This window comes from Bicyclus anynana, chromosome 8, assembly GCF_947172395.1.
Source record: "Bicyclus anynana chromosome 8, ilBicAnyn1.1, whole genome shotgun sequence".
NCBI classification, from domain to species: Eukaryota; Metazoa; Arthropoda; class Insecta; order Lepidoptera; family Nymphalidae; genus Bicyclus; species Bicyclus anynana.
This window is the reverse complement of record NC_069090.1, coordinates 10836542-10864160: the sequence shown is the minus strand read 5'-3', so window position 1 is coordinate 10864160 and position 27619 is coordinate 10836542. Positions and strand designations below refer to the sequence as shown.

Sequence of the window (27619 nt, the reverse complement as noted above, 5' to 3'; positions counted from 1 at the left end):
GTAGAACAATTACATCGTAAAGGTCATCCTCTATCTGCCTGGTACCTAACAATTATGTCGTAAAGGTCAAACTCGTTAAAATACGCGCGCAGGTATTTTTCTTTCATTTCTTTTTCATTGTCATATAGTCCTTTACAAATTTTGGCACGTGGCCTCTGAGTTACGGAAAATTGCTACTATAAAAAAAAACAATTTAATTATACAGTGGCGCAGTGAGTAGTGACCCTGCTTTCTGCATCCACGGCCGTGGGTTCGATTTTCACAACTGGAAAATATCTGTGTCTGGAGCATGGGTTTTTTCCAGTGTCATTGTATAAAGACGCACAGTCTTTATACATTATATAAGTATTTAAAGGCAGTATATAAATTTATATGGATATTATAATATCAACTATCTTAGTACCCATAACACAAGCTATTCTATTAACTTACTTTGGGGCTAGATAGTGATGTGTATTGTTTAAGTATATATACATAAAAAAAATAATAGGAACGTGGTGAAGAAGTGTAGGTACACAGTGAAATGTTTACGTGTAATATATTTGTCTAATAAAAATAAAATTAATATCACTTAGACACAGTGCCGTAACTTTTTAGGTTTTTAAGTTTTTTAGGGGCCGATTGTAAATTCGAGCCTACCCTCTGCCCCCCTATTTTAATTATTACTTTATTGTTAAAATATTTTATTCATTTCACTCCGTACAACTTATTGAAAATCAAGAATTAAAAAGCTATAACACTGCTTTGATAGAAGCACACATCTATTAGAAGAAACGGCTAATCGAGCGAATCCAAAATTATTGTAGGCTTTGAGGAGGAGGGTTAATATTTTCGTACTAGTTTTTGTCTAATGATTTTTATGAGGGGTATACATTTGGATTTTCTAAATTTTTTTCATTTTAAATTGACAAAATCGCGGAAAAAACTGGATTGTATTTTGCCTTACAAATTATGTGAACTTAATTAGTTATTGTAGATTACAAACATATATGCGAAGCTTTGTCTCAATCTCTTTGAGTCAACAATAACGTAACTACTAAGCCGCCGCATTCACAGTATGTCACGGAGCAATCTCGTCTTGTTATTTAAGTAATTAATTAATTAAAAATATGTAAATGAAAGAAAGTGATGTTGAGGTCCGAGTTTCAAGGGAGACGCCGTTAGAGAGTCGTTCCGCCCATCTACTCTGCTTATGCCTTCCATCATCATCACAGGCGATGTTTCTGCGCTCGCCCAAGCTACCTGGTGACGCGACTGAGGTCACATTAAGCCTAGAAAGTGATGATTAATAATAAATCAATATTCTATTAAGTACTTACTAACAGATGCCCGCTGTTTCACCCGCGAATTTTCCGTTAAAATATTTACTAACTATAAAATATTTAATATAGGGGTTAAAATATAGCCCATGACATTCACAAATAACGTGGCTATATTTCTAAGAGTAATAAAATTTTCAAAATTGGTTCTGTAGATCCCCCTACAATCTCACAAACTTTAACTAATTATTATTGGTAAAAATAACGCTTACCTATTTTAATTGAGTTCCTAAACAGTGAGAACATTAACCAGTTAGGTAACCACAGAAATCGGAATCTGTTTTCTGTGGTTAACCAATTACCAATTAAAACAACAAGAAACAAGGTGTAACAGGTAAAATTAATGTGCACTTCGGTTAAAGTATACGGCTATAAAAGACAAAACGACTCTGAAACGCGACGCCTGAAGCGGATGGGGGAGAACTAATTAAAAAAACCGGCCAAGTGAGAGTCGGAGTCACCCACCGAGGGTTTCGTTCGTAAAATCATTATAACTAGTTCAGGAATCGTACTGCGCAGTTTTTGCCTGTTTTTCAGACTTAATGGGGATGATGACTAGGTTTGAATATATTGATTGATTTTTATGATACATTCGGGTAAATAGGGTCAATGTTAACAAATTCAAACATAAAAAGCAAAGATTGTCTGGATATTTGCAATATAAATGAGATTATAAAATTTCAAAATCTATTAAAAATATTTTATCGTAATTAGATGAAAATTCATACAGTTTTAGCTTCCTTACATTAAATTACATTTTTTAATATATAAACTATAAACATAAACGCACAAATAACAAAGATATAGTAATTTTGTTTAAACGCACATACAAATCTAACGATCATTACATTCAACAACACTACAACCTACGACGTCATTAGTTCGTGCCATTTTGTATGAGGCGTTTTACAGGGATCCGCGTCAGCGCCGCAAATCTGACCCTTTAAATCCCTGTAGCTCCGAAAGTAACGATTGCAGATACCCTGTTTTTTTTTCAAAATTGCTTTACTATTAGCATACTCTTAATTTACATACAATTTAAAAAACTGTCATCATCCCTATTATACAATTAGACACATGTACTTATATGATGTAGATTTTTTCTTATGCTTGTAGTCGATAACGACGTTACTCACAGTTCTAGGTCAACGAGAATTACCCTATGAGTTTTGATTCCTCCAAGAGTGTTGAAATGCGTGTTTTTGCTAAATAAACTAGGAAGTTTGACTTTTTCACTATTTAATGGGGGAAGTTTCAACTTCCACAGACAGACAGACAGAACTCAGAAGGACAACAAACTGATCTTCTAAAGGGTTTTCCGTTTGAGGTACAGAATCCTATTAAAAACGAAGTAGGCAGACAGTATTCTCTGGTCACAGATTACTTTGTGTTACAGGTATAAAGGAGTTTCCATGCGTAATAAAGAATTTCTAACTTTTTCCCAAGTTGTTATTTGCTTTGTGCAAATAATTTGACTTTTCGAATGTAAGAAGTTACCTACTTACCTATATTTTTAACCAAAATTTGTGTTATTAATTTATTTTAGAATCTCAGATTATTATTATTATTATTATTATTATTATTATTATTGTATTTTCTATGAAATTATTTTTAGTATTAACTCTAGGATTTGGCACCAATTTATATATATTCTTTTGCCGGTGTAGTCGATAACACACATTTTTAATATTGAATTTACCTTTCATTTCCTTATGTTTTAGTATGATTACATTTCGGATATTTAAAAATGGAAGTGAACTGATTTTATGTGGCAATGAAGTTAAGTACAAACAAATAATAAATACGTAATTACGTATACCATATTACACTGCTAAACAATACAACAGTGCCTTAGGCTATAGGTATACAAGCAAAATGTAATAAGAACGACCTTCTCATTTCTTCCCCTGTCAATGGGGAATTTGAGGCACACAAATAAGTCTCAAGCAACTATTTCAATAACCGTTTGCGTCCCAGCTGAACAAGTGCTGAACAAATAATTCATTTTATACGAACATACCTACCTACTCGTATGTACTTGAGAGAGACGTTATTAATCTTGGTAAATAATGAGCTTACTGGATCTTACTGGATACTAGCCGACGCCCGCGATTTCGTCCGCGTGGAATTCAGTTTTTCACAAATCCCGCGGGAACCATGGATTTTTCCGGGATCAAGGATAGCCTATGTGTTAATCCAGAGTAAAATCTATTTCCATTCCAAATTTCAGCCAAATCGCTTCAGTAGCCGCAGCGTAAAAGAGGAACAAACATACTTACACACTTACACACAAACTTTCGCCTTTATAATATTAGTGTGATCTAAATTAAAATCTTTTGAATAAGCGATCTTAAAATGGTACGAAAAGTAAATCATACGAGTACTTAGGTCCAATCGTATACCTACGTAATTTACGTAATTAATTTACAGTTAAACTATTTACTGTGGTTAAACATTGTACAATCCCAGAAAATATTATAAGTATAATAATTAATAGGCTGACCAGGGGCGTAGTGAAAGGTGGAATTTTGAAATTTGCAAACTTTGATTTTCATTCCGAGTGGTTAGACGTAAATTAAACTCTTTAATTTACCTTTAAAAGCCTCCAAGGCTCCGTCAAAATATACTGACATTGGTGATTGTGATGATGATGATGATGATGATGATGACGATGATGATGATGATGATGATGATGATGATGATGATGATGATGATGATAATTAAAGTTGAAAGAAAATTACCGTTCAAAAGAAATTAAAATGATATTAAGCTAGCAACCATCTTTGATCGCGTTAAATCTCAAACTTTTCAGATGAAAAGGGACCACTTTCTTGATATTAAATTTATTTCAATTTCAACCTTGAACTCGCTATCTGTCGATTAGACGGAGTTATGAGTTTGGCAAAGGCTGTCTGATTTTGAAACTTTCCAATCGTTAGGGAACTTTTGCTGAATCTCGGTAGATTTTCCGCTATCTGGCTTTATGCAATAGCGTCGTTTTTGACAGAGGATTTAATATTTTAACTATCCAGAGAAAATTCGTTACACCACTTGTGAAAATCGGATTAATTATTTAGCTCGTACGGTGGTTTAGGTTAAATATCGTATAAACGTATAGGTAAATTCAATATTTTCTTTAGTTATTTAGTTTAGTTGTTTGGGCTTTTGGTTAATTTATTGATTTCATTTGTCGTTATGAAAATTAGCGACACTATTTTGACGTCTAATGGCGTCGCTTGGCTTGGGATGTTATCTAAATATATGGAAAGGTCACTTATCACGAAATCTCAATAACCGCCTGACGTACAAAGTTAAAAGGTAGAGAGGAAGTTTATAGTCAGTCCTTCAGTCGTGTTCCTTATATTGAGGGTCGTGACCACCTCCATCCATATACTTTCATTCTTTTCTGTTCATTAATGGGGTGGTTTTCTTGGGAAAAAACTCGCAGTGGATTCCCTCGTCCTTCCGGATCAGTCTTTTAGAGGTGATTTAGATCTCTCGGTCACTGGTTACTGTTGTCGTTAGTTGTACTGTGGACGTTAGGTGGCCATGGTGTTGTCGGGTTATTTGCCGCCGCCTCAGACTCGGCGTTGACCTTTTACGGTAGGTATCCCTCCTGACCAACCCTCCTCCTTTTACATTCGGGCTTGGGACCGGCAACGGTGGAGTTAAGGAGGTCTAAGGGCGAACAAAGTTGCGGACGTCCGCAAGTGTTACATATTTACTCCTACCAATGTTCAAGCAAAGCTCGGGTGACAAATAAACACGAGCTGAATCCAATTATCTCAGAAGATTATATTCAAATCCCACGAGTGACGTTGGAGTGACATAGCCTTTGTATAGAAATTTCCTATCTATTTTATGGTTATCCCAACACATTCGTGATAACTGATAATAGCTTGGCGGTTTGTTTGGAGTTTGATATTTAGCGGCTATGTACTAATGATTTTAAACTTATTTCGTGGCTGTTCATTATGAATATTAATAAAACGACGAGATTTTTAATGTCGATATTTGTATATGCAACTGGGTCGAATTATCGACATTAAAAATCTCGTCGTTCTATCGTGGTATGTACCCGTTTAAATAAATAATATTCATAGCGGCTATGTAGTACCTATATGTGGTGATTCTAAGTATATTTACATAAGTAATGACATGTTATCTAAACTTAAATAAATTGTTAGTATTTAACTTAAAAACTAGCCTCGGCTCGGCTTACTCGACCGATTTAAAGAATTCTTTCTCCATTACACATCAACATCTCCACCAAGTAAGCTATGCTATGCTAGTATTGGTAGTAGATTAGCCACGGAAACGGGAATTACGCGATGAAACCTCAATTATTATTGAAAGACTAGCAGCGGACGCCCGCGACTTCGTCCACCCTTAGACTTCTTATACGGCCCTATCGAAAAATTCGTTCTTAGTGTATAACTACTAACTATAAAGCACCTCCCTGCCAAATTTCAGGTTTGCATTTCAAGCTGTTTTCGAGATTTCATGATGAATGACCTTTTATATATAGGTATTAAGGTGCATAAATCATGAAAAAGATTACAAAACATAATGTGATATCAGAAATTTTAAAATTCAACCTCAAATCAGGGTTTGGGTTTTCTATTCTGTCGTAGCAAAGGTAGCCTTCCGTTCTTGGCGACCGCGACCTGCGACCACGACGGTCGCACGAACCACTGCTTAGTATAAATTATGGAGCACTAAACAAAAGTGGTCGCGCGTCGCGGTCTAGAGCTTAGCTTAGTTCGTTATCAACCCATATTTGGCTCAATGCTGAGTTCGAGTCTCCTCTCAGAATGAGAGGGGTTAGGCCTTAGTGCACCAAGCTGGCCCAATGCGGATTGGCAGACTTCACACACGCAGAGAATTAAGAAAATTCTCTGGTATGCAGGTTTCCTCACGATGTTTTCCTTCACCGTTTGATATTTAATTTCTTAAAATGAACACAACTGAAAAGTTGGAGGTGCATGCTCCGGACCGGATTCGAACCCACACCCTCCGGAATCGGAGGCGGAGGCTATCACGGTTTAGTTTAATGCTCCACATAAATTCATACTAGTGAGTCGCGCGTTCGCAGGTCGCGGTCGCGCGTCACGGTCGCCAAAAACGGAAGGCTACCTTTGCGGTAGGTTAATAGGGTGAGTTTGGCTAGGCTTAAGGCTGTTAAGCCTCATGTTTCTGTATTTCACAGGCAACCCTTCACCCTTCAGACCGAAATACAGCGATTGAAAACTTAATTTTTCACAGTTCTTTTTTAATACCGTCGCTGAAGCCCGACAAATACGGCTTAAAAGGTTTTGTGAGAAGTTGAGGGTGGAAGCGTTTTATTGAGATCCATTTGTGATTTAAAATCGTCCACTCGCCTTGATTGCATTACGTAATAGGATTTTGCGCACTTACCGCTTTGCCGAGAAAATGAAACCAGGAAACACTCAAATCTTAATACCTTCTGGTGAATTTTAATTGGATCCATCGTCGAATAATCATTAGTTATTGTGTGTACGATAAAATAAATAGACGGTTAACTCATGTGATCATTGGCGTATCTAGGATTATTTCCTAGGATGGGCCTGGCCCCTGACATACCGCTGAGAGTCAACACTCAATATAGCTCGTTTACAATGTTTGTGGACGCTGGCCTCGGAAACGGGTCTATTGATTATATTGATTTTTTTTGTATATTTAAGACGCCCGCGACTTCGTCCGCGTGGAATTTAATTTTCCTCAAATCCCGCGGGAACCATAGATTTTTCCGGGATGAAAAGTAGGCAATGTGTTAATCCAGAGTAAAATCTATTTCCATTCCAAATTTCATCCAAATCGCTTACGTAACAGCTGCGTAAAAGAGGAACAAACATACTTACACACTTTCACACTTACACACAAACTTTCGCCTTTTTAATATTAGTGTGTTTTTGACGTCCATCACATAATTTTAAATAGGTAGCCTATAGGAATTCTAGTTTGGGCACTGGTCCATTCTAGGGTGGGCACGGCCCACCCGGCCCCCTCGCTACATACGCCTATGCATGTGATTTTGTCGGAGTATATCCAACAGTTTCAAATCCATTCTTTGTCCCTAGTAGTACTACGATTGGGATGAATCGTTAATATCTAGCGGAGGAATGGACTGCGTGGGTGTGAAATCGTGCGTGCGGGGAAGTGAGGTGCATCTGTCGTGGGTTTCTCGTTCATCGCTACACGCCCCCCGGCCCGCGCGGACCATCGGAAGTGTTACGAACGGAGTTGCCAAGTTATATTTTACATTATTGCCTTTTGGTGATGCTCTATTAAAGAAGAGTGACAGCTAACAGTGTGTACGTAGCCTTAGGTTTATTAAACCTCAAACTGACGTACAGCCAGGTAGGTAATCCTCTGCCTTTCATAAATATTTATTGAATTTAAAGGTAACTCTCAAGGATTAAAATTTTCAAGCTTAGGTGCGATACTATGTAGCTTTCGAGTTGGGTAACGTTTAAATGATAAAAGTTTACTAACATTAAATTATATCTATACCTATAATAAATCTGGTCGAATTGTATACAATTATTCGCAATTTGAGATTTTACTTATACCACTTGTAACCACAAACGTTAGCGTGTCATAACTGACGACAGCGCCATCTAGGATCTATACTTATAATACGAAGTCGCGGGCGTCCCCTAGTGTTTTTATTTCGTGGAAACTATTAACTTTTTGGAGATCTTGTAAGTTAGCTGTATATTTATGCCAAGTTTTTAATACATGTTTACGTACAAATAGAAGAAGCTATCAATAGTCAATGGTATAGACTAGAGCTCAAAGCCACAAAACTTATCTAGTTAAGCTATATTTGTTATAGAAAAAGTCTTCTTGTATTATCTTCGGGATAATACAAGAAGACTTTTTCTATAACAAATATAGCTTAACTAACCAACGCTTTATACTTAAAGACTGAAGGTTTGTAATATATTTACATACCCATAGTTGTTAAGTCGCGGTTACATCCACGTACGTACCTACTCGTAGTTCCCGTTCCCGTAAGAATACAAGTATGTACAAAATAATACCTATCCTATATATAATATTATTCGCTGATAGTGAATCTTTCTACTTGTGGAAAAATAGTTAAAATAAGCTTCAGAGCGTATTCTCTACTAGACTAAATAGTCAACTGACCTATCAAAAGTGCTTGTAAACTGAGCCTACTTGAAATAAATGAATTTTGAATTTTGAATTTTTTGAATTTAGTAAATATTTTTTGTAAATTAAATATTTCTTATTATAATACAATTCGAAACTTTCGCTCTATTACTGGGTACTTTTATAAGTATTCTTTAAGTAAAAGTAATTGTTCTCCCGCAGCATTGTCCTGAGGCGGCGTTGGTGTCAGCGAGAGTGCTGGCGGCGGAAGGCACGCCAGCTACGCGGTCTGCGTCCGGAGTAGAGAGGCGGCCGTCGGCTCCTCGCCCGCCGCTGTGCAAGAGGGGCTCCGGTTCTCTACTGGCGCAGTCTCCACCGCAGTCCAAGTAAGTGGAACTCCATCTATCATGGAGGATTGTGTGACACACTACAGGGTTACAAGAGTGCTGGCGGCGGAAGGCACGCAGGCTACGTCGTCCGCGTCCGATGTAGAGAGCCCGCGATCGGCTCCTCGCCCGCCGCTGTACAAGAGGGGCTCCGGGTCTCTACTGGCGCAGTCTCCACCGCAGTCTAAGTAAGTGGAGTCCCCATCCATCATGGACGATTGTGTGGCACACTACAGAGCCACAAGAATGCTGGCAGTGGAAAGCACGCCGGCTACGCGGTCCGCGTCCGGTGTAGAGAGGCGGCCGTCGGCTCCTCGCCCGCCGCTGAGCAAGAGGGGCTCCGGGTCCCTACTGGCGCAGTCTCTACCGTGGACCAAGTGAGCGGAGCTCCATCCATCATGGAGGATTGTATGGCATACTACAGGGCCACAAGAGTTTAATCTGTATGTTTTAATCTGTAAAGATCACTATAACGCCAGCTAATCACGATCATATCCTTTAAGTCTCCAGTGTATATTTTAAATTAAATAAAAAACTATAAAAGTGAAAAAGGTTCTATCATAATGTTATCTTTCGGATTGTATTTCTTGTGGAAAATTGATTAGGGAAATTGTGTTGGTTTTGAGTTGAGCAGCGGAAATTAATTTCAATGACTTCGTGCGCCGAGGAGACCGCTACCGTCCTTTAATTAAATATATTGTTGACAGAAAGATCTTAACCGTGCTACAGACGTGCAGTTTTAACTGAACGTGTGTAGTGTCCGTCAGTTTTAACTGTACAGTTTTTTCTAATGATTTTGATTTTCGAAATATCGAGTAGATACAACTGTACTTTTCAGTTATGTGCACTTTAAGAAATTAAACATCACGTGTCTCAAACGGTGAAGGAAAAACACCCTGAGGAAACCTGCATACCAGCATTTACGCATTGGGCCAGCGTGGTAAACTATTGGTCTTACCCCTCTCATTCTGAGAGTAGACTCGAGCTCAGCAGTGAGCCGAATATAGGTTAATAATAATGATGACAACTGTATTGTTAAAACTGTGCAGTTAGAACTGAAGGTCTGTGAGCTATCATCTTACCTGTCAAGTATATGTGCCACGAACTGCACAAACTGCACGACGTTTTTAACTAGGCTAGGCATTACTCTTATAAATTGTGCAGACTTGTACTCGTACTTGTACTCAAAGAAAATCATTCTCCGATAAAAAATTGTGTTAAGTCTTCAGGGTAGGCAGTGTATTTTGAAATCTAAGAAGTGCTCGCCTCGCTACGCTATATAAACGTAAAAGTGCTACGAAATTTTTTTTACGAAACGTATACATTCGTTTTTATTCGAATCCGTTTTCCGTGTTCGGAAAACCGAATGCATGTAATCAATATAAAACACACGTACCTACGTTGTTTCCGAACGGAAGAAATTCCTCATTGTAAAGATTGCGAGCCCTTGCGATAATATACATTCAGAATGAGAATACACGTAAAGTCTGCGGTAGAGTCACGGAATTCCAAATCGAAATAACGCATTAGGAAAACGAATACGGCTAATGATATGATATGTAGCCGGTCTGACAAGTCACATTCTCGTGGGTTCATTGATTTGTTTGTTATGGCTTCGGATCACGATATCCTCGGTTCGAATCTTCGGTCGGGCTGTGAAATGTTGAGTATGACAGTCCTTTAGGTTTAATTTTCGAAGCGTTAGCGATTGTAGAAAGTGAATCGATCGACGTGACTAAAGCGGCTATATGTATGTCATGTTCAGATGTACCTACGAGCTACATTTATTAGGATCCTCTATATTTTACATGACGTAACATGTAAATTGTAAATGTCTGCGGTTAGCCTTCAGGCTTAGGACGAACCTGACGTGGGTACGAATACATAGCTTACCTATATTGTATTTGTCTAAAAGCTTGTGACGGCCACACCTTCATCCTTTTATAAAAGCTATGTCAGCTTCTGCACGTAAAGAAGAACAAAGTTTCAAAAGTTAAATAGGGCAAGTAGAATGTATTTTATTCTGGCGAAATGTTAACCTACCCCTAGGCCTATGGCAAATTCATGGCCAGAAAAATATCACATTATTTTTTAACCGACTTCAAAAAAGGAGGAGGTTATCAATTCATCGGATTTTTTTATGTATGTTCACCGATTACTCGAAGACCCGATTTTAAAAGTTATTTTTTAGTTTGAGAGGGTATGCTCTGCAGTTGTTCCCATAGTAATCGTGTCAGGATCTGATGATGGGATCCTGGAGAAATCGAGGGGAACTTTCGAATATTATAGGGATAACTAGTGCGTTTGTTAATGTTTTCATTAATTATTTTAATGCACTATAATTCAATAAAGGTCTGGTGTCAATCTGATGATGGAGCCGAAGCACAGGCGAGGGAACTCCTCATCGATTTACAGCAGTTACCTTGTGTTTGGACTTAATTAATTTGTATCGATGAGAATTTTACGTCCACATGGGTTGTGACTGTCATTAGCGGTCTGGTGATAAGAGAAGAGGGACAGTTAAGGGAACTCCTTAACGGAATCCGTTTTATTTTTTTATTATTTTTTTTTATTTTCATGTACATACATGGTTAGATTATTCATATATTTTACATGGCTCACGGCATTACGGATCGAAGGCACCTACGGACCAAGACCCCTCGCAATTTGACAGCCTTGCTACATTGTAGTGAGGTCACGGTTTGAATCTTTGTTAGGTACCTGCTACTATGACTCAAATTCTATGGTTGGCAAACCTTTCTGTGGTAGAGTGGTAATAAACATTCAATTTTTAGGAAATGACGAAGATCTGACCGTAATAGGCTCATTAATGATTTTAAACTTATTTCGTGGTTGTTCATTATGAATATTATTCAAACGGGTACATACCACGATAAAACGACGAGATTTTTAATGTCGATATTTCGACCCAGTTGATTGGATCGTGGTCACGACGGGACTGTCTAGCTCATTATCAATAATATAATATTAAACATGTTATGCTGCCTCCCTGTACCACTATGACCTAAAATATATGGTTGGCATACCTTTCTGAGGAAGGAGCTTGAGTCGACAAATATTCACTTGTTATGAAATGACGAAGTTCTGACCGTAACAGGCTCTGGCTCTACATTATCAATATGAGAGTGAGTCTGTCGTTAACGAGACAAGACGAAAAGGTCGCCAAATTAAACCTGTTATGCTGCCTCCTTGTGCCACTGGGAGAAAACAAAATATATGGATAAGATACCTTTCTGTGATAGAAGCATGCAAGCGTGGACAAACATCCAACTGTTATGAAATGACGAAGTTCTGACCGCAATAGACTACATTATCAATATGAGAGTGAGTCTGTCGTTAGCGAGACAAAACGAAAAGGTCGCCAAATTAAACCTGTTATGCTTCCTCCCTGTGCCAATGTGACCCAAAATATATGGTTGGCATACCTTTCTGAGGTTTTTTTCATTCAACTGTTATGAAATGACGAAGTTCTGATTGTAGCAGGCTCTAGCTCTATATTATCAATGTGAGAGCGTCTGTCGTTAGCGAGACGAGACAAAAGGGTCGCCAAAGTAAACAGGTTGCGAGAGGATTATAAATACGAGGACATTTATAATGTAGTTAGGTGAAGGGCGTAAGGAGGCGAGGGGACATTCCACGTAATTTTTATTAGCTCTGACGTAATTATGTCTGGGACGGCAAATAGAGTGCTGGTAATAAATAATATGATCTTGTGAATGATTTATTTATCACCAAATTTATTATTGACTAGCGGACGCCCGCGACTTCGTCCGCGTGGAATTTAGTTTTTCACAAATCATTCGGGAACCATGAATTTTTCCGGGATTAAAAGTAGTTTATGTGTTAATCCAGGCTATAATATATCTTAATACCAAATTTCAGCAAATTCGGTTCAGTAGTTGAGGCGTGAAAGAGTAACAAACATTCATATCATCAAGATCATCAGTTTTCGCCAATCTCGGGAAACCATGGATTTTTTCGGGATAAAAAGTAAAAATCTATTTTCATGCCAAATTTCAGCTAAATCGCTTCAGTAGTAGCGGCGTTATAGAGTAACAAACATCCAAACATACGTCCAAACATCCATACAAACTTTCGCGTTTATAATATTAGTGGGATAGGATTAGCCGACGGTTTCACCCGCGTAGTTCCCGTTCCCGTAGGAGTAAGAGGATAAAATATAGCCTATGACATTCACAAATAGCGTGGCTTTCTAGTGGTAAAAGGATTTTTAACAATCTGTTCAGTATATCAAGATATTACATAGATACAGGAGATCCAGATATTACATCTTACTTTTTGTCTCTCATTTATTTATTTTTCCTCTTTTTTTTTTAATTTTTAACAATTTTATACATAAAATATACAAAACACTATTAAAAACTTATAAAAAAAAATCAAACTACATCTTTATTATTATGTATGGGTTTATTTGTTTACGCACCGAACACAATAATAAAACCACATTTCTTTAAATTTCTCGCAGGAGATAATGTTGGAAAACTGAAAATGTATAAATTTAAATGCCAAATGGGTTTCTCAACTTTCTTGTGCCATAACGAAAGTATGAAATATACTTTCGTTATGGCACAAGAAAGTTTCCTTACGGGGAGAAGAAACGTACAATAATGTTAAAACCAAAATTTCCCTGGGCAGCCCTGAAAAAACCCTGGTCACGCTATATTTGAGAACGATTTCATAAATTTTATTCATCTGTTTTTTGTTTTGAAAGGAAATTGCTGTGAGGGAAAACTATTAGCGTATTTTTCAGAATCTTTCATCGCAATATTTTTATTACATTTCTATCGTTCTTTCGTATAAACCGATATGTTTTATCGTCGACATATTATTTTCCGAACGTATAACGTCTTTCGATCCATTATAAGTACACATATTATTGGATAATATGTAGGTAATGTATAACCCTTTATAAGAGAAAATTCTTTGAAATAAATGATGTAGTGGTTTACTCAATTAACGATCGCGCTCATACTAGCCCAAGTAGGTAGGTACCTAAATAGGATTAAGTCATTCAGAGAGTTTTTTTTTTTAATATTGGTACATGTTTTAATATGGCCAATATTCTCCTAACCCTCTAAATAGTCAGATAATAGGAGTAGGTACGACAATAATTCAGCTGGCAGGGATCGAACTCTTTGTGATAAGTCAAGCTGTTAGCGTGGCAGGCATGTGAGCTTTCTTGATCATAAGTGGCTGACTTAGAAGATGAGTTTAATCTATCAATAGCGCGCCAAGGTATTATTGCTATAAAGCGGCTGAGCGGCCTCTTCCAGGCAAGAGGAAAATTTAACATCAAACGGGTTGGTAAAAGTTTTAATTACACGTAAAAAGTTATCACACATAGTTACTACAGCATAGGAAAAACTGAAAACAGGTTTCCTTTTGTTGTCATAGCAAAATGTGAAACCCAATTAGAAGTTTGGAAAACAATTTGGTAGCGTAGCGACAGTTTAATTAAAACAACCGCATCGCGTACCTTTAGTTTGGTGACAACGTTGGATTTTACCTTAATTTAATTTATAACTACTGCTACACAAAACAGTGATGAAACTGACATGAGACCGCTTTTTTGGGGAAAGATCGATTCGTGTCGCTAGAATTTTTAGGAATGAATTCACATTTGGTCACAGTGTTGGTCTATGGACTTACGACATCAAGTTGGTTGCCAGGTGCCGCTGGACGCTGGCGATTCTTCGTCGGCTTAAGACGTGGTTCCTGTTTTATTACGTCACATTGACATGCATGTCAACCACGGTATCAGGACTGATTTCTTTCTTCCCATACCCCCATATTAACCCCAGGAGCGTCCTACAAACTTAATGCATATTACGCTCTACTAAGGGCGGGTCACATAGTTCAAAGAGCCGATGGACGTTGGGGTCCCAAAGTGCTGGAATGGCGACACCGCACTAGTAAGCGCAGTGCTGGCCGACCCCCCACCAGGTGGACTGTTGATATCAAGCGAGTCGCAAGGATTCGCTTGATGCAGGTGGGTCAGCATCGTAATGTTTGGAAGTCCCTACAAAAGGCCTATGTCCTGCAGTGGACGTCCATCGGCTGACATGATGATGATGATGATGATGAAGGGCGTAACGCCGCTCAATCCGTAAGCAGTAGAATCTAGCTCGAGGGCTAGATCGCAAACGAAGTTGCGAGCGGTTGGGGCGTATAAGTTGGATGGATTTTTTCGTTCGTATATATATTATAGATTTTGTTAATACATCAGTTAACCAGTCTACTTGTTTACATTGATATTATTGGACTGAGAGACAGGACTAATGGACTAAGAGGTTATCTAGCGTCGTGTCGATCGGGCGCGTAGATACATGAAATCCCAAATATATTGTATTAAAAACATCAAAAAATTACGTTTTATACTTGGATAATTGAGGGTCTCGATCCTTGAAACCAGCAACCTTCCAAAGTCACCACGGTCTAAAATGCAAGGCTGAAAAACTTTCGACCTTCAAAACATGTGGTCTGTCTATCGGTCTCGTTCTATAAACTTACAAAAGATTTAACAAATTTATCCATTATCTCCCAATTAAAATCTATTATCACAGATCTTCAATTAAGATCTGCTCAGCGAGGCTCTCTCAACAGATCTTGATGTGAGATAAATAATAATGAAAGTGAGTTTTAACTTTTCCTACTAAAACTCGTCCGTTAACGCTTCGCCTTTACGAGATTGTTTCATGCCCAAGAGACCTGCAATATCGTTATTACGAATCTTATGTTCGTATCGTAAAGTCGCTTTTTCGACATCGTAAAAGATATAACTTTGCTTGCCTGTTCCTCTTTATTGTCAGTTTATGACTGATCGTAAATGAACACAATAATGAGAATTACTTTTCATTGGTGTTTTTATTTGGTCCAGAAATGTAAGGTCAGTGAAGAAAATAATAATTGTATATGTCCCTAATTGGCATTTTGTCATTGACCTCATTGATATTATAATCAAAGGACGCACAATCATGTAGAAAACGCTACTTAAAACTGGCCAATTATGCTTTGACAGTTTTAGAATTTTTGGTAAAGAAAATTATACCTAAAGGACTTTAAATATAACATCACAAAGTCCAACATTCAATAAAATCCCAAATTCAGAGCAAATACAACCATAAGGATTGAGTTTAAGGTTGAATTTGCAAATGCGACTCCTTGAATGGAGTGCCAAGAAGTTGTGATTGGCACTTGTTGAGTGCGGACGTTTTTTGGCTGCTGATTGTGCATCCACTTTTGAATAGAAGATCGATGTATTTATTACTAAAAATAAGCGTAGCTTCGAAAGTTCAAATCTTTTGTTCCTCTAACGTTATCGCCATTGGCCTAGATGGCATCATCTAAATGCATTTTCTAAAATCAAAATCAAATTCAGATGATGCAAATGTACGTCTCATTATCATCACCATCATTATCAGCCAATGGACGTCCACTGCTAAGCATAGGCCTTCAAACAACGGCTTTGAGCTATCTGCATTCAGGGGCTTGATATCTTATGTCCACCGGTAGAGTGGGGGGTCGATCAACGCTGCGCTTTCCAACGCGGGGTTGTTCCAGCAACCCAACGACCAATATACATCTACACTTTATGAGCATTAAAAAAAACTTTTAAAAGTTCTTCGTTTCTGTTCATTAGATACCTCTGGATAAGGATAGCCCTTTTCGAGCGTCAACTCGCCAAGATCATAGAGCATCTGGTCAACAACGCAACGCGGTATTACGAGAGAGACGCACTGGTTGCTGATCCTGATTACGGCAGCATACTCAGCTCTTTGCTAGTTGGCCCTTGCGCCTTGGAGTACTCCAAGGCAAAGGCACCAGCTTGCTTCTGGACGGATCCCCCAGCGGATGAGCTAGTAAGTTGATTAGATAAAGGACGTATAAGGTGGTATGGGTAGAATTAACTTTTTAGTTAAAGCCAAGCTATAGTCTGGCAAGTTCGTTGATAACACTCCCATGATATGCGGGCGTCGGGTGGAAAGACTATGCGGGTGTGATATAGTGCGTTCGGGGAAGTGACGTGCATCATTCATGGGATTTTCATTTCATTTCTACACGCCCCCCCGCGCGCAACGTCGAGAGTGTTATGAATGAAGTTGCCAAGCTACCATCTTAGACTGCTTCTTCACTTAACAGGTGATATAACAGTCAAGGGTTAACTTGACATTGAATAAAAAATTAAGAAAGATTATCGTGAAAGTTACATCATTAATTAAAAACTTAACGTAAGCCGTTACAAAGTATAAACTTTTTCTTTACGCTTTGTCCTTTTCTACTTTGATCTAAAATAGAAACATTTTGTTTACCAATTTAGGGTAAAGTTTCCTAACTTTTTATGTTGGAAAGTTTTGGGATTATTTTATTATTTAACATCATTTTTAAAAATAAAATACTTACTTACTTAGTATTTTTTATTACCCGATGCAAGAAGGGTTATATTTTACGCGCGTATCTTGTATGTATGTATGTAACTATGTAATATTCTTTATTACTTTATATCTTCCAAACCTCTGAATAGATTTAAGTACATAATTAAGATATCATCAACCAATAAAATATTATAGATAGATTGATTTTTGACTGCATTACAACCAATATTATATTAAAGATTGATTTTAGTCTGCATATTTAATAGGGCCAGACTGTTTTTTAATTGCTTTCAACAATTCTAGACTGGGCTTGTTTTTTTTTTTCTTTTCAGTTTATATATTGTATGCAGTCGAGTTTTTTTAATTTTTTAATTATCTTATTTATTATTAAATGTATTTACAATTATACCACATCCTAACATTTATAATGGAAGTTTCAGGAGTTACCAAATGAAGTACCAAATTACAAATATACCTAATACTATACGAGTGTATGTTTGTTTTTTCAAGATCGTTGTTACAACAATTAGTACTTTGACAGGTTCAGAGGCACAGAATGTCTGCTGGTACGACAACGCCGCCGTCAGTTCGACGACCGATTCTTAATTTTCGGAGAAGTCTTAACGCTTCGTCTGATGATGGCGGAACAGTTCAAACAGGTAAAAAAACAGGAAACTGTCATATTTAAGTTTTATTTCAGTTTATGATGTATTTATATGGAAACTAGTAGACTCCTGCGAATTCACCCGCGTGTAACCTTTCTATAAAAGCGGATCCCACTATCTCACCAAGGGTTGACTATTTTCAACACTTTCATTTATCGTCATAATTCAACCAATTTATACAAAATCTTGACATATCATTCATTACTATCAACCCATATTCAGCTCACTACTGATCACGAATCTCCTCTCGGAATGAGAGGGGTTACGCCAATAGTCTACCTCGTTGGCCCAATGAGAATTGGCAGACTTCACACACGTAGAAAATAAGAAAATTCTCAGGTATGCAGGTTTTCTCACGATGTTTTTCCTTCACCGTTTGAGACACGCGATATTTAATTTCTTAAAATGCACACGACTGAAAAGTTGGATATGCATGCCTTGGACCGAATTAGAATCTATGCCCTTCGCAATTAAAGGCAGAGGTATATCCACTGGGCTATCAGGGCTCCCTTTTGACAGATATCCCTATATATAAATATTCCTCATGATTTACTTATAATATTGGTGCAAGCCGTTTGAAAACCCGTTCATCTTTTTTTTATAAAAATCTAGCAGACGCCCTGCGGTTTCACCCGCATAAATACTTTTGAGAATTGGCTCAGTAGATCCACAGATTACCCCCCGCAAACTTACAAACTTTACCTATATCATTATCATCATCATCAGCCGATAGACGTCCACTGCTGGACATAGGCCATTTGCATTGACTTCCAAGCACAACAGCCTCGAGCCGCCAGCATCCAGCGGCTCTTTGCAACCAGCTTGATATCCTCGGTCCAACACTGCGCTTTCCGGTGCGCGGTCGCCATTCCAGCACCTTGGGACCCCAACGTACATCGGCTCTTCGTATTTGCCCTGTTCATTGCCACTTCAGCTTCGCGACTCGTTGAGCTATGTCAGTGACTTTGGTTCGACGGCTGAAAGTCACTCAGTGGGCGATGGAGCGAGCTATCAGAAATGAGGAGATCCTCTTTATAATATTAGTATAATAAACTAATGAAAATAAGTTTTCTCATAATCTAACTTGGACCTAAGCTTGTAAGAGATTCATTAGGAGAAATTCCATTCAGATGAAACAACTTTTCGTTACTCGACGTGTAATTCACGTAATTGAGTTGGCAAACCTTCTAGCTACTTTGTTCTCAGTTTGTTCCGAGTTATTGTAACAGAGTTTGGTCTATGTTTCTGTTTCCTAAGCGTATTTGCTAATTAGCTTATCTATCCGATGGAGGGTTTACCTAACATTGCTTTTTAATTATTTTACTGTCAACATCAGATTAATTAATTGTGAAATCGAAAGTTTTACTTTTTAACCGACTTCAAGAAAAGGAGGAGGTTCTCACTTCGACCCGTATGTTTTTTTAATGTTTATTACCTCATAACTTCGTCATTTATTAACCGATTTTGAAAATTATTTTTTTGTTTGAAAAAGTAGGTATACTTCCAGATTGATCCTATTTCGTTTTCTTAAAAATCGGTTGAGTAATTTTGTGTAAAAAGCAAAATAACTGAAATACGTCTTTGAAGCCAGTACCATTTTTATGTTAAAAAGATTATTTTTATTATATATTTTCATCAACAGTCAATAACAATCCATATTTGTCTCAGTGTTGAGCACGAGTCTCCTCTCAGTATGAGGGGGTTAGGTGTTACTCCAACATGCAGACCAAATGCGGATTCGCAGACTTCACACATCTAGAGAATTAAGAAAATTCTTCAAAAAAGGTTTCCTCGCGATGGCTTTCCTTCACCGTTTGAGACACGTGATATATATTTTTTTTTTGCATGCCTCGGACCGGATTCGAACACCCTCCGGTATCGGAGGCTGAGGTCATATCCACTGGGCTATCACGGCTCAATATTATTATAATATTTTTGTATTATGTAACGTTTGCCAGGTCAGTTAGTTTATTTAAATAGGTTTACGAGCAGCGTATGTTTTGCTATTATGATTTTGTTTTTTTAAATTATAATTCATTTAATTTTAAACAACTGAGTTTAAGACTATTTTCGAATTTGTAGGTTCGGGTAATGCAGCAGCATCCAGTGCCAAAGATTACGTTGAAAGCTTACACCAAAACTCTAGAGCGACGCTTTTGTATGGAAAAAATAATGTACGCGTTCAACCAGTAAGTGGAAATTATGATTTCTTTTTTTAATACCTTTCAAGTTTAACCTAAGTTAAGAACGCAATTTTATATATATGTCGGCGGGGCATACTAAATACTACTTCTGATAACGGAGAAGCCGTAGTCTAAGAGCAGGTTCTAAGCTTTACGTGTCAAGGATGGCATATACACAAAGTAACACTGCCCCACTCTGATAAACGTACCGATCACCCTCCATATTGGACGCAGTGCATCTGCACATCAAATCAATCTTTCACAGTCTTATTTATTTAAACAGTAAATAACTAAAACCCAATTACATGAAACCTGATTCTAATATTATTGTAATAATTAACGTAGATTTTGCTAACCGATTAAATAACTCACTCACCGACATATATTCCTTTTTTTTAGTCTCTCATTATTCTAGCAATCTGTCGTGAGACATCCAGCGGGATTTTAAGTATTTAGCGTGTTAGGTGCAAGATCCTGTGATTTGCCCAAATATAATAATGTAGTGTCTATTTCATGACATCTTGTGGTGCTCGTGTCACCACAAGATGTCATGTATATCATCAAATTCATCATCATTATCAAACCATATTCGGTTCAGTGCTGAGCTCGAGTCTCCTCTGAAAATGAAAGGGGTTAGGCCAATAGTCCACCACGCTGGCCCAATGCGGATTGGCAGACTTCACACACGCAGAGAATTGTAAAAATTCTCCGGTATGCAGGTTTCCTCACGATATTTTTCCTTCACCGTTTGAGACACGTGATATTTAATTTCTGAAAATCATCCATAGGTAATAATGTATTTATACCTAAATTCGTAGAAAGACGTGGAAGAGCCAATGCCTGGCTATCTAAGTCTCCACCAAACATCTGCTGGGCTGGTCATAAAATGGACGCCCAATCAACTAATGAATGGATACGCTGAAAGTGAAGGCATTGACAAGAGGTGTGTTTCATTCTATTCTATTTAATATTCTTTTTGTAGGTGCTTAATTTAAATGTGATTTTTGCTTACCTAGTTTCCAATTTTTTACGTCAATTTAGATATTGTCTTAAAACTGTTGTCTCCTTTACTATTTTATTATTATTAGTTGCTTTCTTAATTGTTGTGTTCTTAATGGTATTTATTTTATGACCGTTAAATCCTTTATTGAAACCGCTTAGTAATTCATCAATGTTTGAAACATGCATGTGTAATTTTCGTTTTCAAATGAGCCGTAGCACAGTAGATATATTACAAGCTGTATAATAACTCGGCCATATTTTTGAAATAAATACCTACAGCCGCGCGCTCCGTAAACATGTGATAGGGCTGCCTGCCTCCAGCATTTTAATTACATTTGCCAACTTCGTGTTTCCATTTAGTTATGTGATTGTAAATATACTTTTTTTTAAATAAACATTTTTTTTTTAAACAAATAAAATACTTTGTAAATTGTAGTAAAATAGGAAGTGATCAATAAAATGCGTGTTGTTTTTTGATTGGTAGATTTAAATAAGGCTGATACTAATCAATGATCTTGAAGGACCTTCATATATTTATTTTGGTGATGCCATCTATCTATTACCACCACACTAGGTGACCAAATAATAAAAAATCGGTCAAGAGCGTGTCGGGCCACGCGCAATGTAGGGTTCCGTAGATTATGTTAGCACTTTAACCCCTTATGTAATGTACAAAAATACCGATAACGATACCCCCACACTATAGAATAGACGATAAAAAATTGACCCTGACTTGGCATGTAGGGAAGGAACTACAAAAAACAAATTGAGATTGACCGGGTTCGCTAGTAGTTTAATAAAAAAATCTGGATAGGTATATTGATATCAGCTGGCTCTTTACTTTTTTTATTCAAATACATTAAAGTATGAGCAACACAATAATGTTGTTAAATTCAAACAACTTCTTTACGTAACTTCTTTATTATCTTAAAATACAGGTATACAAAACATACATGTCATAAGATTTAAATCTATGTATTACATAATAATCAAAGAAAACAACCTAAATGAAGAAGTTAATAAATAATTATTTAATAATATTATATTAACGTTTACGTCATTTACCTATTTACACAATTTTATCATTTAAGCATTTATTTATTTATATATATTTATTAAATTATGCCTTTAGAATACAAAATATTAATCAAACTTTATAAAAATAATAACTTTTTTCCTAGTCGTCATAATTAAAAAATCCAATACACTGCGTTCGTCACCGCGGCACAGTCGCAACGGTCTTCACCCCACGATCACCCCACGTACGAGCTGCGTAGGTATAGCTCGCGTTTCGACCTTTAGTATGAAGTCCAACTACTGCTTGTAATATATCTACTGTGGCCGTAGTAAGTAGTGACTTAGTGCTTGTTCACGTTGACTCGCGGGCGCGGAGGCGGACGCGGATACGAAATATTAAACATACAGCATAATACGCTAATGTTCAAATACGAAACACACTGAGCTCGCTGGTATAAAAAACTTTTGATATTGTTTGTGTATGTTTACTGCAACTAGCGAAGGAGCGATTGACTCGCGAGTAGACTAAGTTCTATCAGACTGAATTAATTTCGTGCATTCTACTAATATTATGAACGCGAAAGTTTGTATGGACGTTTGTTTTGATGTTTGTTACTCTTTAACGCTGTAACTACTGAACCGATTTAGCTGAAATTTGGAATGGAAATAGATTTTACTCTGGATTAACATATAGGCTACTTTTCATAGTTTTCATCTTGGAAAAAATCCATGGTTCCATAGTTTGGATGGGGTTGTTAATAACTAAATTTCACGCGAACGTAGTCGCGGGCGTCCGCTAGTATCGAATAAAAATTTGAACATTTCCTACTTTAGGTATAAATTAATCGATTAAAAATTAAAGAACGACGTCTATGTTTTAACCCTTCACAATACCTCAAACTTCTGGTAGCCAATCTGAACACGAGCTCGTCCGCTTCACCGCGCCCGCCATCGCACCCGCGCCCGCGTGTTGAACATGACCAAGCGCTTAGTGTAAGCTTGTGTACTTGTGTAGTAAGCTCCGATGGCATCTAGTGCATGCGTCAGCCTGCCCTCACGAGTGTATTCTGTGCAGTGTAGAACCTTGCAGCGTGTATAGAAGACGATGCTCTGGCCCGCTTTGTATCGACTGGTAAGTATCACATACAGCGTAACTAATACTTACCCGTAGTTTAACTTAGGTAACGAAGTCTTGACTATCAAAAGTAAGCATTGGAGCGTAGTCAACAGGTTGTCTATCTGGGAGTTATTTTCTAGATTCATTTTGGTCTCAAGAACTTTCGATTTAGATTTCCCTCAACGTTTCGTTAATACCATGGTTACCGGCATCTCGGTAATCTATCACTTCTGTGGTGCATATACATTCTACGTGTACAGAACGTTTTTGTTCCTACTTCTTAATACTTCTTAATGTGAGGATACGGATTGCTCTTCCATCTTCCGTTTTCCCTGTTGCCATTGTAAGTGTGGTCAATTCTAGAGCGAGATTGTACAGTGGGAGTGAAGATATGTGATAGATCTCGAGATCATTTATCTGTAACCGTCCGTTAGTAGTAATCGACCGTCAGTCCTCTGAGCAGAGCAATGTAAAGACGAGTCACGAATATTATGCTTAGGTGCAGCAGGGTATTAGAACAATGAGCTTACTTTGGCTCCTAGATACACTGCATGAGGTATTCGACGACCTTGGTTGCTTGATAAGCTTCTGGAGTAAGCTGCGTTGACCACAGTGACTCCAGCAGGGACCAGCTAGCACTAACGACCTCGTGACCAAGTGCCAAAAAGACCCAGCCCCCCTAGCCAAGTGGCACGTCGATTCTCTTTCTACGATCGCTAACGCTTCGAAAACTAGAAAATGTATGGGAATGACAGATCTCGATCACGTGACCTATCGATAGCAAATGTCATTCCCTGCCAACAAATGACCTGCCACTTAGCTAGCATGTTTGTTGCGGCTCAATTCTGTACTTTCCTCTGGTGCGGTACGAGCTTTTTTGACCTCATTCTTAAACTTAATGTGGTGTGCTACGAGGTCCCATCGATCTTGTAACTCTTGAAGACGCTAGACTTACGAGGTCAATTGACCTCGTACCGCAGCGAACGTGCTAGGGGACAGAAACGAAGACACCTACTCGTATATCACTGATTGATTTATTTATTTTTATTTATTTTATTTATACTTTATTGCACAAAACAAAAACAATAACAAAGAAAACAAAGGAAAACATAGAAAACAAGTATGTGCAAAGGCGGTCTTATTGCTTATAGCAATATCTACCAGACAACCTTTGGATAAAGGAATTAATGTAATTAAATGCGGGATAGTGCAACAAAAAAAAAATGTATATATAATAATAAAAATAGTATATTTATATACACTACATATATTGATATGTGTAGGGCAGCGCATTGGACAAGGCAATATTATATTCTCAGCAGCCAGTATATCTGATAAAATTCTGTTATAGGAAAATGGTTTTCCACTTAAGATCGTTAGCTTGTTACGGCAATTATGGCTATAAAAATGCTCAGCAGTTTAATTTAAGCTATGTTAATAGAGAAGTGGCGTGAGGCGGTGCCGTAATTTAATAAACTTCCCTCGAAGCATTTCCACTATATCCGTTCAGGTTTACGATATTATGTTATTAACGTTGAATCAGATTTGCATCGTTGCAGCTAACGTTTATTAGATTTACTTACGTGCATTATATTTAACTACTAGCGGACGCCCGCGACTTCGTCCGCGTTGGAATCAATGTAAACTTTCAAGCCCTACTTCACCACTTTAGAGAATGTTAAAAATTTCTAAATTCCATTATATTTCGTATTTTTTTCATGATTTATGTACAAATTTTTAAAACTGTAACTCTAAAAATTAAGTCCTTTCCATACAAACTTTCAACCCCTATTCCACCCCTTCTCATTTTATTTTCGCAATAAAAAGTATCCTATAGCCTTCTCCATATAATGGTCTTAAGCTGTGCCAAGTTTCATTTGAATTCATTTAGTAGTTTTAGCGTGATGCCCGAATAATAAAAAAAAAAAACACGAACAGAACAGACAAAAATTCGAAAAAACTATTTCTAGCTTCAGTATCGATTATATAATGCCCCCCAACAAAAATTTTCAAAATATCTTCAATGTACAGAATGTACAAAATGTATAGAATTTGTATTATAAGTACAGATTCTAGATGGCGCTAGTAGTACTCTATGCCACGGTAACGTTTGTTGTTACAAATGGTATAAGTAAAATCTCAAATTGCGAAGAAATGTCTAGAACGCGACCAGTCTTATTATAAATATAGGTATAGATATTGGGTAACCATAATAAAATACTTCTACACATATCTATTATCTTCCTAATTTTATGCATATTCATTTTTAAAACAATGTATATTTATTAGGAGCATTAATCCTTAATAATTGCTCAATAAAGAATATTTAGGTGGGGGTTTTTCACATAGCTTGTTGATGTTCTGATTTAGGCGGACGATTAGGGTGTGTGCCAATTAATTTATACTATTATAGCTTGTTAATTGACACCCCGCGTAGTTCCTGTTCCTGTGGTAACACGGGGATAAAATATAGCCGACGACACTTACAAATATATATTTATACCCTACAACAATGATATTTTATATACTATAGATATGTCACATGCAGGTAGAGCCGTTATAGCCCAGTGGACCTCTGCCTCCGATTCTGGAGGGTGTGGGTTCGAATCCGGCCCGAGGCATGCACCTCCCAACGTTTCAGTGATATTTAATTTCTTAAAATGCACACATTTTAAGAAATTAAATATCACGTGTCTCAATCGTCATCAACCCATATTCGGCTCACTGCTGAGCTCGAGTCTCCTCTCAGAATGAGAGGGGTTAGGCCAATAGTCCACCACGCTGGCCCAATGCGGATTGGCAGACTTCACACACGCAGAGAATGAAGATAATTCTCTGGTATGCAGGTTTCCTCACGATGTTTTCCTTCACCGATTGAGACACGTGATATTTAATTTCTTAAAATGCACACAACTGAAAAGCTGGAGGTGCATGCCCCGGACAGGATTTGAACCCACACCCTCCGGAATCGGAGGCAGAGGTCATATCCACTGGGCTATCACTGTGTCTCAATCGGTGAAGGAAAACATCGTGAGGAAACCTGCATACTAGAGAATTAACTTAATTCTCTGCGTGTGAGAAGTCTGCCAATCCGCATTGGGCCAGCGTGGTGGACTATTGGCCTTACCCCTCTCATTCTGAGAGGAGACTCGGGCTCAGCAGTGAGCCGAATATGGGTTGATGACGACGATGTTACATGCCTAGCAATGCAAAAAGTGATCCAAATTTAGCTACTCAACTGAGCGTGCACTCCATGCACAATTTTGTGTTTAATTTTCCTGAACTCGACGTTAATTGATTGTCAAGGAATTCCTTAACCCTACGCCCTTTGGTCACAAGTCCAGGACTCTGCTCGGAGTTTTTCTCTCTATACTACGCGATGGACCCGGCACCCGCATGGTGAATCCAGATATACTAGATTTATTATATTAGATATATTATATTAGATTTCATAAAAGTCATGTTCCCTTAGGGTTAAAAACACGTATTTAAGCAAGAAATAGCTTTTAAACGAACAAGTACATTTCTTCATCATAGTAAAATCTTTTAATTTAAAAGTTTGCAGTTGCACAGCGGGCTAGAGTTTCATCTCAGCGTGTTGCGACTAAAAGCACGCTGAGTTGTGAACAAAACTAATTTAAAATGTTATGTTCTTGTTTTGGGTCGATTGTTGAATGTTGAAGTGTTCGTTTTGATAAAATTCAAAGTGAACGATACCAGCATTACCGCCACGGTTATCTGCCCTGAATGTTGTGTTCTGGTTTTGGGTAGATTTTTGAAGTGTCCGTTTTGATAAAATTTGAAGTGAACGAAACCTAACAGGTTTTACCGCCACGGTTATCTGACCAGAACGTTGTGTTCTTGTTTTGGGTAGACTTTTGAAGTGTCCGTTTTGATAAAATTCAAAGTGAACGAGGCTTATTAGTATTACCCTACGGTTTTTCCGCGAAGATCCGTTTCCATTGGGTATATCGTAACAAAAGCCAGTATGCTTTTCTATAGAATAATCTACTTCGGTGCCAAAGTTTATCCAAACAAGCGTACCTGTGTCCAGCCGTTCTGGAATTATAAAGGTCGTTATACACCAGACTTACAGACAAAATGTCGTGTTTGATGTGTTTGCCTGTGTATCTATTATGTGTCTATCTGTGGTACCTAATGTCTTGCCCAGGTGATTGAGGCATCAGACACTAGAGCGCGCGCACGTTTATTTTGTGGTTGGAAAAATCGGAACTAATCCAAAGTGCCTCTATCTCTATATATCTCTTGTCGGGTATCTCTATCTATCTCTTGTCGGGTAGATCACTAACGCTGGCAACATAATTGCGCCGCCAGTCGCGTGCAGACTTATCTTGCACGCACTGTACAGTAGTGCT

The 27619-nt window shown here is 37.7% G+C and overlaps 1 protein-coding gene across 1 annotated transcript in view; it reads left to right on the top strand.

Moving 5' to 3' along the window:
• Window positions 1-27619, top strand: part of LOC112056966 (small G protein signaling modulator 1-like) — a 49300-nt gene that overhangs the window by 17151 nt on the left and 4530 nt on the right. Inside the window, exons 4-10 of the mRNA XM_052882872.1 lie at window positions 8682-8845; window positions 8893-9033; window positions 9082-9222; window positions 16527-16746; window positions 17801-17918; window positions 20007-20113; window positions 20926-21050. Of these exons, the coding sequence (XP_052738832.1) occupies window positions 8682-8845; window positions 8893-9033; window positions 9082-9222; window positions 16527-16746; window positions 17801-17918; window positions 20007-20113; window positions 20926-21050 (1016 nt within the window). The remainder of the gene's footprint in view (window positions 1-8681; window positions 8846-8892; window positions 9034-9081; window positions 9223-16526; window positions 16747-17800; window positions 17919-20006; window positions 20114-20925; window positions 21051-27619) is intronic.